The 12,862-nt window shown below is 41.8% G+C and overlaps 1 protein-coding gene across 1 annotated transcript in view; it reads left to right on the forward strand.

Moving 5' to 3' along the window:
* Positions 1-12,862, forward strand: part of LOC118799000 (myosin VIIA and Rab interacting protein) — a 258,885-nt gene that overhangs the window by 102,303 nt on the left and 143,720 nt on the right. The window contains exon 3 of the mRNA XM_036558667.1: positions 9,483-9,704. Coding sequence (XP_036414560.1) covers positions 9,483-9,704 — 222 coding nt within the window. The remainder of the gene's footprint in view (positions 1-9,482; positions 9,705-12,862) is intronic.

Genomic DNA, 12,862 nt, shown 5'->3' on the forward strand with positions numbered 1-12,862 from the left:
TACATATAGTTGTTGAAACTTCTGTGTAATTTTCTGTTGATGTACACAGTAGTTCTACTTTATAAATAACTCATTATAGATCATAACTTTTTTGATTACTTGATCTTGATTACTCTCAGCTATTATAAATACACAGTTTCTTACTGACAAGACTGCAGGTTTGAAATACACACCACTAGTGTAGAATCAGCGGTTTTCTGAGCTCATTCAGAGAGCAATTCAGATTAGTGCATTTACACATTGCGTTTGCCTCGCCTTTACGTTTTACATATGCAACAACTGCAGTGAGAAATCACATGATTAATATAGAGGAGCAGATTAAACAGTAGGAGTTGCCTGAAAGTGTTAAAGCAATAAATCTAATTCAGCCATTTTCACTCTTTCCCCAAATATTTGTCAAAAAATAGCTGCACCCAGAAGGAATCAACCGATTGGAATGAAACTTGGTGGGTAGGTTTGACATTGTAAGACATGCAAATGATTCAAGTTTCACGCTTGGCTGCGCGTGTGACGTAAGTAAGGACGGCCTTATCGCTGCACCTGACCGACTGTATAGGGTGGTCCCATTATGTGTGCTTTCCATTCTGACTCGTGCTGCTGTGTTGGCAGCATCCTTTGCAAGCAAAGTTTTCCTCGGAGAAGAGCTCGAAAGCAATTGGAGCAGTTGGAAGAGTTCGAGAGGTGTCGCATCGCAGAGCTCCGGGAAGTGGGATGGTCTTATCGACGTATTGCACGCCATACCGGTCATGCGGATGTTACCATAGCACGATGTTGGAAGCAGTGGATAGAAGGCGGCATGCACCAGCGACATGAAGGATGTGGGAGACCTACACGAACCACGGAGAGGAGAACCGACGGGTTGTCCGACATGCGCTGAGTGACCCAACAGCCACGATTGCGGACACTGAGGAGCAGTGACGCCCTCCCTGAGTCATCCTGTTAGTGTCAGCACCATCGGCAGATCGCTGCACGACGCAGGACTACATGCACGCAGACCTTTACGACGACTGCCCTTAACACCACGGCAACATCGCCAAAGACTGCAATGGTGTCATGCCAGACTGTCACGGAGCGACTCAGAATGGCAGTGGGTCATCTTCAGTGATGAGTCCCGCTTTTGTCTTGGTGAAGACGACCAATGAGGCACTGTGGTCAGCGGTAAGATAAACGGTTTGTTGTCACACGACCAGAAGTCCTGGTGTCGTGTTGTGGGATGCAGTTTCATTTGATGCCAGATCACCTTTGGTCTTCATTACAGGCACTTTGACAGCCCAGCGTTACGGTAATGAGGTCCCACAACCAGCGGCCCTATCTTTTCGGAACACGTACTCCAGTGCGCTATTCCAACAGGACAACGCTCATCTGCAGACTGCTGCCATCTGAAGAGCTTGCCATGGCCAGCCGCATCGCCAGACCTATCCCCGTTTGAAAATATGTGGGGTGCTATCGGACACGCTATCAACTCTCCACCCCCCACCGCAAAATCTGCAGGAACTGTGTGAGAATATTCAAGCTGAATGGGACGGATTATCGCAGGACACCATCAGGAACCTCTACAACTCCATGCCGAGACGTCCGGCACGTTGCGTTAGCAAACATGCTGGCGTGACACCAAGCTGAGAGACACGACTTCTGTATGAGTAGCTCAATAAATATCGTCCATATCAGTCTAATTTTTAATCATTTATTGTTCCTGGTAACCTTTATCTTCCTTCTGAATAACATCGCAATCTGACACTCCCTTCTGGATGCAACTATTTTGTTGACGAGTGTAAGTATATAAGTATATTCAATGTATTGAATATATTTATATACTCAGTGTGTATATATATTATAATATAATAGATTTATTATTATAAATATGCAAATATATTTACATTCTCAGTGTATAATATATTTACATACTCAGTGTATAATATGTTTATATACTCAGATATACTCAGTGTATAAATATATAAGTGTATAAGTATATTCAATCAGCCAATACATACAGTCAGGTCCATAAGTATTTGGACAGTGACAATTTTTGTAATTTTGTCTCTGTACACCATTTGGATTTGAAATGCAGCGGTCAAGATGTGCTTTCAGCTTCAATTGAAGGGTTTTAACAAAAATAGTGCATTAACTGTTCAGTCATTACAGCCGTTTTTACTCAGTCCTTCTGTTTCCACAGGCTCAAAAGTAATTGAACAGTTGACTGGTGAGCAGTTCCCTCTCTCATTATTTCCCTACAAATTTAGGAGATTAAAGGTCTGGAGCTGATTCTGAGTGTTGAATATGCGTTTGGTAGCTGTTCACGGGAGATTTCAATATGTGGTCCAAAGAGGTGATGCAAGGCGGCCATCATTAGGCTGAAAATACAAGAAACCTGTCAGAGATGGCAGAAACTTACTTGACTGTGTTTCGTGTCCAAACATTGCTTCTTCAGTTTTTAAATTGCAGCTACAAGACTAATGTAGCTAACTTAACGTAAGCTTATGGTGTAACTGCTTTAAGTTGTTAAGCAATTTCAAAAACCCTTGCTTATGTAGTTTATGGATCTGTATAACTTATTATTATCTAAAAATGGACAAAAGCAGCTGAAAGGAGAAGTAGATTATGAAGCCTAAAGTTTGTGCAAACCTGTTGCCCATTATTTATTGGCTGTTTTATTGATTATTATTGATAAATATGCACGTAAATATTGATAAATATGTCTATTCTTGATTTTTAGCCAAGCTGACACCTTTAAAGATGTACAGACGCCACACTGTACTTCTGTGCAGTTGATGTGCACTTCCACACCAGTCCGGTGTGTTTCGGGGAGATTCTCTCTTGAAGGGCTGCAGTAACTCCTCAGTGCTGAGCCTGGAGCTCCCTGCAGTAATCGGAGGAGATGAGAGAGGAACAGTGTGGTTCCTTTTACTGTGAATTAAAAATGCAACATGGGGATGTTACAAACGTCGGGAAGTGGCTGTGTCTAGGGGAGGGCGAGTGGGTGTGAGGTGCACTAATTGTGTTATTTTTGTTTGTTTTTTGTTTTTATGGCCAATTCTGATTTTTAGCTTTTATTATAAGTTGGATTTATTTATGCAGTGGGCGTGAAACATTATCCTGAATCTTGCACTTTCAGGCTAATTAAAAGCACTGACACTGATGATCCTCTCCTGTTTAAAGGGACTGAGTTGTGAAGTTGTCTCTTATTTCTCGTTAGGTGTTTCTGATCTATGCTAACTGGGGTTTGAAGATAAAACTCAAAGAAACTCTCAATGATGCATGATTTGCTGAGCTGACGCACCCGAATACAGAGAGAGAGAGAGAGAGAGAGAGAGAGAGAGAGAGAGAGAGAGAGAGAGAGAGAGAAAGAGTTAATCACTATCTTAATAGTCCATGTAACGTTCTGACCTTTAACTGCTTAATATCTCTGTTTTGTGTTCTCATTGATTGGACATCATGCTGTGATTGTGTGTGTGTGTGTGTGTGTGCGCTTCCATTTTTTATTTTTTTTTAAACCAAGAGGATGAAAACTTCCCTTTATTATAATAACACTGTTATTATTGTTGTTGTTGTTGTTGTTGTTGTTGTTGTTTATTTTTTCGTATTATGTATAGATGCAAAATTCTATCAACAATAAAACCTCATATTTCCATAAAAGTAACTTTACTGGAAAAGAAAAAAAACATTCTTGACTTGTAGTATATAAATATTAAATATATAAACAGTTAATTCTATGTCAAATTTTATTGCAAGAAGCTTTTGTTCCTACATACTAAAAATTTGCCTTATGTACCTTTTGTACAGTGTGTGTGTGTGTGTGTGTGTGTGTGTGTGTGTGTATACATTCATATATATATATATATATATATATATATATATATATATATATATATATATATATATATATATATATATATGAATGAATGTATTGTGAGGATATATAAGGCAGTGCACAAAATCTAGTAGCAGCAGTTTATTTCAAGAACAAATTATTCATTATTAACTGTTTCACTGTGGAAGGCCAAACGCAGTGAACTTCACAGGGCAGGCAATTAACGTTTATCTGACAAACATTAACTCAGAAAGAAACATGCCTTCCACCTCACAGGAGCAGGACTAGCCATTTATTTATGTATGAATATATATATATATATATATATATATATATATATATATATATATATATAGACACTCTATGTCCTGACATTGTATAAAAACCTGCATGTCTGTGTGTGCCGCCTGTCTGTCTGCTGATTATCGGTGAGTTGCTGTATCATACATTAATCACCTCTATTATGACCAGTTAAAGAGTGAGTGAATTAATGTGAGGGGATGTGATTCACGTCTGCAGGGCTGCTTTGGCCATAAAGGTACATGTGTATTATAAAATTGTCATGTACACACATTCGAACGCTGGGCTGTAGTGGTGATTCTTGTCCTCATGATTAAAAGCACCGAGTAGGCCTGTACATTGGAGCGTGGAGGGGTGTGTGTGTGTGTGTGTGTGTGTGTGTGTGTGTGTGTGTGTGTGTCTGTGTGTGGATGTGGCAGAACACACTGCGGCCCAGCGGCGGGCGGTCAATAAACTCTAATTGCAAATGCAAATCTATCGGTAAACTGCAGTGGATTCCAATACGGAGTGCAGACAGATGGAGCAGCCAACCCAACTCAAACAGAGGGAGTTCTGCCTCTGGATAGTGGAACAAATGATTCAGTCTGAAAAAAGGAAAAGCATATGTGAAGCGTTTTATGAATCATTTCCCAGTTTTCTGAATTGGCCACGAGGCCCAAGCGCTGGAACTGTCACAATTTGGACTACAATAACAATCCAACTGCATAAGGATATTGTTTATGTTGCGATTTAAGTGCTAAAGCTGCCATTTAAAGGACACTGTGGCCAAAATGAAAAGTTATACATCACTACCGCTGTTGTGAACATGCATGTTCTCCTCTTTCAGCAGTGCCACAGTAGTTTCTAAAGAAAGATCTTCTGGAGAACCCTGTTCCGATGATGCTCGTCACAAATGCTAGCTAGCAACCCAGATGTATTTATTGACCTCTAGATCAGAGGCTAGCAGCCGCACTAAAGACCCTCGATGTAAACTGGGAAGTTCTAATCTTGGGTAGCGCTTCCATAAGCATTCCCCTGACCAATCACAAGGCTGCGTCTCCGGCCCCGCCCACACAGAACAGTTTGAGTCAGAGAAACTTAGCGAGCTAAAGCTAACTCAGCATAACCCAAAGCTAGCAAGCTGGACCACCTGTCTGTATCTACCTGTCGCCCTTTCATTCATTTATCCAACACTAATTAGCTGGTTAGCATGCTAACTTCAGCAGATATCTCGGCAACGTGATACAGAGACGTCTTTCACATTGTCGAAACTGTTATTTCCTCACTTTCTGTTGATAATTTTAATGTTTTAAGCAAAAAATCGTACAAACTGCACCTTTAAGACAAAATTTAATAATGCATAATTAAAATTGCGGCTCTATCTGTTTAAAATTTGCACTCTTTCCTGTTTGATTTTGCTATAAAAACGATCAGTCATTGTCTCAAACCTATGAAGAAGACATTTACATCATTTCCCGTTGTTTTCCTCTTCACTCAGTCCATCTCTTCTCCTCCCTGTGTAGTCATCCCTCTCTCTCCCCCCGGGGCCTGTATGTATTATACAGAAGGAATTTCCGGCCTCACTTTGATGTGAGAAACAACTGTACTGAAAGTGAGCTGACAGTTTTTCATTATGATTAAATATAATCTTTTGAGACTGTTACTCTCTGTGTCTGTGAAACAAAGAGACCGAGAGCGGCAGAATATGAAAATATGAATTAACTGCATAATTTGATGTTCAGTGAAATATCTTTACTCATAAATAATGTTTTTCCTCGCCGGGTCTTCAGCATTACTTTAGCCGTGGTTAATATCACAGCGATGTGTGGCCTCGGGCCATGCGGCAGTGAGCTATGGCGTTCACACAGACACTGATAAACCCATATTGAAATAAAATAAAAGTTCCCTCATGCTCGGAGAAGCTGCTCAGCCTCCTGAGCTTTAAACCGTGTTTTGGATTTAACACTCGGGGCCAAATGTACATACGAGCGCAAATTTGCAGTTGCACCGCAAAATGGGCCTCAGTGCAACCGTGATATGCAGTCACAATACATCTGAAATTGGTTTGAGAAGAAAGTCATAAGTCCTCTATGAAGCACACATTTTAACTAAAATAAAGGCGTGTCTAAGTCACGTGTTTTATTTTCTTGTCCACTAATTCGGTGAAATCAATGGTTTGAAAGAATGTCATTGGGAATAATCATGAGACTCATCACCATTTTGATTAACGGTTTATGAAACTTGTTTCACGAAGTTGAAAGTCTTGGAACTGTTGCAGCTGAGTTTCATATTAGTTGCAAGGCACTTTACATTAAGCCCGCCTCACACTAAATGTGACACGGTGTGTGTGTGTGTGTGTGTGTGTGTGTGTGTGTGTGGTAAGCCAGAACAACTCTGTGACACTTCTTACCGAACACGACACACATGCAGCACAAAGCAAAAGACCTTTTTTACATGTTTTTTAACACCTTTTAAAAAAACAAAAGATGTTTATTAGCCTAGTTCAGGGATCGGCAACGTGCAGCTCAACAAGCCGCCAGTGGCTCTTTTACTGCCCTGTTGTGGCTCCACAGCTGAATCAGATTAGTAGGTAAAAATAAAATAATCCTCCTTTACAGTAAAATAAAGCTCTGCTGATCGTTCAACACAGTTTAACAATAAATGGTCTTAAACTCTGGAGTTAATGTAGAACTGCTGATTCACCCTTTAACCCTGAAGATCAGCGCAGACTGCTGGTCACCATAGCAACACAGACAACAGTCTCGTCTAGCTAGTAGCTAAAGAAACGGCAAAGAGAGAGATTTAAGATGGACATCGATAATTTAGAGATGAATGGACTTAATAGTGTTTATAATCACTCCAGCTGGTTTCCTGATACGTTTAATCTGCAGTGAGAAACTGAAACACTAAAAAGTCACAAAGTTGAAATCAGTTTCTCATTCAGCAGCTTTGTGTTTGAATCCACCTTAAATGGTGCAGCAGTTACATTGTGACGCCTCAGGCACCATTTAAGGTGGAACGGGAAAATTCAAAACGAATCTGGTGAATGAGAAGCGACTTCAGCCAAATTTTACAAGAAACTGTTCCACTTTTGGAAAAGTTTCCTGCTGGAGATGTGAGAAAAGCAGCTGTAGCTGAGCTAAAGCTTAAAGCAGAGCAAAGTAAGTCTGCGTTTTTGTTTATATTTTTTAGTGTATATCAGTACATCAGCACATACTGAGACACATTTACAGCCAAGATGGTAAAATGGACATAAAATATTGTGGCTCTCAAGCTGGTTTGACATTTTTTTTGAAAGGACAAAGTGGCTCTTCTTAACATTTGGGTTGCGACTCCTGGCCTAGTTTGTATATTACGACATAAACACTGCATTTCTTTATTGTTTCTGTCCAGAAAGTGTGAGCATGCCACGTATGGCACGCATCAAAAATGAACCCAAAGTGTATTTTTAAGCTTCACACGTTCGTTACCGTTACAGTGCCGCATGACACTGTGAAAGGCTACGTTGATTAATATAGGAGTGTATTGCGAGTTATGCGTCGTGCAGCATGTCAGTTGTGAATTGGGCTTCATGCAACTCATGTCAGGTTTCATGTAACTAAAGTTGCATGGAGGTTTCACCATGCAAAGTTTTGGTAAATCTGGCAGTGTATTTTATGACTCTAGCCCAAAATCTGGACATGCGTCAGGCTCCAGTCCTCGCGAGCCAAAGCTCTGCAGACCTCAGCACACTGCCTCATTAAACACACCTGATTCAGCTCATCAGCTAATTAGAAAGACCTTCATGAACTGAATTCAGAGTGTTAGATGAGGGTGAACACTGATCTCCACAGCACTTCGGCCTGGAAGCTCCAAATTCAAACCCTGGAGAGAATAGAATTAAATAGAATTACTGTAACATAAACTGGTCTTCCATTTGTCTTTAATTGAGACTGTGTGCTGTAAACCTTCATCTGGGATTGAAAACCTAAACCGTAAAGTTTTATTTAACTCTGTGTGTGTGTGTGTGTGTGTGTGTGTGTGTGTGTGCTTTATAAACCCTCAGAGCTTTGTCTTATGCAGCTCTCCTGTGTGCAGTTCCTAAGCCTGCCTCATTTAATTAGGGATCAATTAAAGCATGCAGTAATAATTACCAAAACTCACTCAAACACGGGAGTCTGGAGCACAGACTGTTTAAGAGCTTACTGTGCGTGTGTGTGGTGTGTCTTTAGGGTGGGCCGGGTGGGCCGGGTGGGCTGCACTGGTGTGCGGAGGCAGTCTGTGTTTGAGTGATGTGTGTCAGTTTGTGCAGTCTAGCGTGGTGGTCTCGCTCGGCTGTGCACTGACAGAGCTGGAGGAGTGTTTCTGTGAAAGACGGAGAGGAGTGTAAACGTATGATGGTGAATGTATAGGAGAAAGAACGAGAGCGAGTGTCACAGAATGAGAGGAATAAAAGGAGAGAAAGAGAAAAGAGAGTATTTTCGTGTGCGTGTGCTGCAGACTCCTCCCTCTGAATTATCCCCCTTTTAATTTTTCATTCCTTACAGCATCTCCAATTTTTCTGCATGAGTGTATGTGGCTTAACTTCTCCTTCAGCATCTCTCTCTCTCTCTCTCTCTCTCTCTCTCTCTCTCTCTCTCTCTCTCTCTCTCACTCTCCCTCTCTCTCTCTCTCTCTCTCTCTCTCTCTCTCTCTATCTCTCTCTCTCTCTCTCTATCTCTCTCTATTGTCTCTGTATATTAGTGTTTTGATGACACTGCAGACGTTGATGCTTTTAAGGTTTGATGTGGATTATGAACATTTTGACAGTAAAGAGGTTTCCATGCTTAGATCATTCACACTCCTCTCTCTCTCTCTCTCTGCTCTCTATCTCTCTATCTCTCCTCATTCTTTCATTCTATCTTTCCCTCTCTCCTCTCCCCATCTCTTTCTCTCTCCCTCTCTTGTTCTCTCACCCCCTTTATCCCCTCTCTCTCTCCTCATTCTTTCACTCTGTCTCTCTCTTCCCACTCTTTCACTCTTGCTACTTCTCTCTTTCTCTACTCTCCATGCTCTTTCTCCTCTCCCTCTTCCTATCTCTCTCTATCCCCCTTCCCCTTCTTCCTCTCTCTCTCGTGTTCTCCTATTCTCTTGCTCTCTATCCCCTCCTTTTTTAAAATCTCTAATTCTCTTTCTCCCCCCTCCTCGTTATCTCCCTCTCTCTCTTTCTTTCAATCTCTACCTACTCCTTCTCTCCTTCTATCCTCCCGTATTTCCCCTTCCTCACTCTCTCCCTCTCTCCCCCTCCCCACCTCTCTCACTCTCTCTCCTCATTCTAATCCCTTCCCACTCCCTTTCACTCGTCCCCTCCCTCTCGCGCTCTCGCTCTCTCTCTCTCTCTCTCTCTCTCTCTCTCTCTCTCTCTCTCTCTCTGTAGTGATCTGAAGCAGGAATTGGAGGAGGAGGGCAGTCGGTGTTTGCTGCTGGTGAAGCAGCACAGGTTTAACGAGCAGTGCTGCATCCGCTGCTGTCAGCCCTTCAGCTTCCTGCTCAACCCGCGCCGCGCCTGCCTCGACTGCACCTACAACGTCTGCAAAGCCTGCTGCAGCTACAACCAGCAGGAGAGAGGATACATCTGCACCTCCTGTCACAAGACCAGGTCAGTGCCAGCGTGCAACACTCACATGCAGCAGCATTACGTGTGCACATCGCATGCCACTCGCATGCACCTGCAGCCGAGAGAGGACGGCTATTTCATTAGGAAACAGCGAGCGGCTGCACGTGAAGGAGCATGCGGGTCACAGACAGACGAGCATGCAGACTCGGCACTGGAGATAAAGGGTGGGCTCTAAAGGGTGGGCTCTAAAGGTACAGACGCAGACCACATGCTGGTATTTTGCACACATGTAGGGAGTCAGATGGGATACATGTGCAGTGCGTGCTAAAGCAGCAGGTGACCGAGTGTGTCACCCGCATCTGACATCTCACTGTACATAGACACCAACTATAGATGCTCAATTTATTAACAATTAAGGTCAGGCTTAAGACCAGGGTGCGGGTTTGGTTTTGAGGTTAAGGTTAGGGTTAGAGTTAGGTCAAAGTTCAGGGTTAGGGTAAATTAAGGGAAATTTAATAGTGAAAGGGGAATTCCACCAATTTTTCTAAATGTCTACATAATGGAAAAGTTGAGATGTCTTTCAGAGAGTTTTGATGTAAAATGTATTGTACATTTCTTTACAGTGGTGGTGATAGGAACCAGGGGCCAGACTCTTTCCAAGTCATTTTGGACCATTTCTTTTGGTTTCTACAGCAGCGGATATATATCTGCTGCTGTAGAGACCAATATATATATATATATGCTATCAAAAAAAAAGAACACCAGTGAATATACACGAGTTTTTTGTGGAATAGTGATGTTAAAATAGTGGTGACCCCTGGTTCCTATCACCACCACTGTAAAGAAATCTCTACAATCAGCCATTAACCACTCTGAATCTCAATGAAGGAATTATGCAGAAACTTTGGAAAATCAATGGAGTTTCCCTTTAATGCATATGCAGGTAGAGCAGCTTCATTTACTCAAAAGGGCAGATTAATGCACACACACACATACCAACTCTGAGACACACACACACGAATACACATCCACCTGCATCTAGAGAAGACGAAACATCTGTGCACCCAAGAGCGTGGATACACTCCAGAGAGCCCTCCTGACTTACAGAAGCAGATGTGCTTCTAATCTAATCTAAACCACACACACACACACACACACACACACACACACTCACACACACACTCACACACACACACACTCCTACTGGGTTATGCATGTCTCTCAATACGTCTTACCATTTATTTAGTCTTGCTTTGGCTTCAGGGGCTGGAAGAGAAGAGAGACAAACAAAAATGAGCAGTAATATACACTCTTAAAAAAAGATAAGAGCTCTTTAATAAAGGCAATGGGAGTTCTACATAGAACCATTTGCATGCTTAAATGGTTCTTTGCCTGATGAAATGGTCCTTCAGATTGATGGAGAATGTGTTGTATATAGTTGTAGATAGAACCTTTTTGAAAATGGTTCTATATAGCACCAAAAAGGGCTCTGCTATTGTTAAAATTTGACGTCATAATAGAACAACCCTTTTTGGTGCTATATAGCGTCTTACACAACACATTCTCCATCCTGAAGAACCATTTCACCATGAAATAACCCTTTAACCCTTCAATTTTCTTTACTAGCGAACTCTTGAACCGTCTTTTTAAGAGTGTTCTGCACAAAAGACATTTAACTTCCAGCCAAAACAGCTGGAGAAGCAAAAAACTTTATTTCAGCTTCCATTCTTTACAGGAGCCTCACTTTCAGTTCCTCAAAGAATCTGCAGACACACCTCCAAAGTTCAGTCTTAGAAGCTGGTTGATGATTTTCTGAAGTAATCAAACACATTCAGTGGTGTTGAGGTCTGGACTCTGGGGTGGTCAGTCCATCGTTCAGCTTCTTTGTTTGATGTGTCCGTCTCCTTTTCTCAGTGAGGTTCTTCTTGATCAGCTACACATCCTTTCAGACCCACAGCGCTGAGTCGTCTTCTCACAGTGGAAGGATGGACAGAAACACCTGTGGATGCAAAAGTGGAGCTTGATTTTTGAGTGTTGGTGGTCTGTGGGGTCTTGCATGATTGTTAGGAGTCTCATATTTTGGAAAGATTTAGGAAACTCACATATTTTCTGTTGACGGTCCCCATTCCTGCGGTAGTGCCTTATTTTAGTGCGCTGGCCGCTTTGATGGGAGATTAAATATAGGAAGCGTGGCTCTCTTGGAAAATTTGAATGTCATTCGAAAGAAGTAAATGGACGTGTTGAGATTTTGATTGGACAGCAGTGACATAGGGTAACACTTTATTTGGATAGTCCACTTTAGATGCTTTGTAGATACTTTGTAGTCTACTAAACTGACCATGATTGTTTTTAACTCTGAATCTGCTCTAATCCTAATCCTAACCTTAACCTCGACCCAAAACCTAAACCCAACCCTCACCCTGGTCCTGGACCTAACAATGGTCCAAATCCTAACCCCAACCCCACCACTGTTTAGAATCAACTGAGCATACAGTCACACTGATCATCATACAGTCACACTGATCATCATACAGTCGTACTGATCATCATACAGTCACACTGACCATCATACAGTCGTACTGATCATCATACAGTCACACTGATCATCATACAGTCGTACTGATCATCATACAGTCACACTGATCATCATACAGTCGTACTGATCATCATACAGTCACACTGATCATCATACAGTCGTACTGATCATCATACAGTCACACTGACCATCATACAGTCGTACTGATCATCATACAGTCACACTGACCATCATACAGTCGTACTGATCATCATACAGTCGTACTGATCATCATACAGTCACACTGATCATTATACAGTCGTACTGATCATCATACAGTCACACTGACCATTATACAGTCGTACTGATCATCATACAGTCACACTGATCATTATACAGTCGTACTGATCATCATACAGTCGCACTGATCATCATACAGTCGTACTGATCATCATACAGTCACACTGATCATTATACAGTCGTACTGATCATCAGTCACACTGATCATTATACAGTCGTACTGATCATCAGTCACACTGATCATCATACAGTCGCACTGATCATCATACAGTCGTACTGATCATCAGTCACACTGATCATTATACAGTCGTACTGATCATCAGTCACACTGATCATTATACAGTCGTACTGATCATCAGTCACACTGATCATTATACAGTCGTAC

This window comes from Colossoma macropomum, unplaced genomic scaffold (genome assembly GCF_904425465.1).
Source record: "Colossoma macropomum unplaced genomic scaffold, Colossoma_macropomum, whole genome shotgun sequence".
Classification (NCBI taxonomy): Eukaryota; Metazoa; Chordata; class Actinopteri; order Characiformes; family Serrasalmidae; genus Colossoma; species Colossoma macropomum.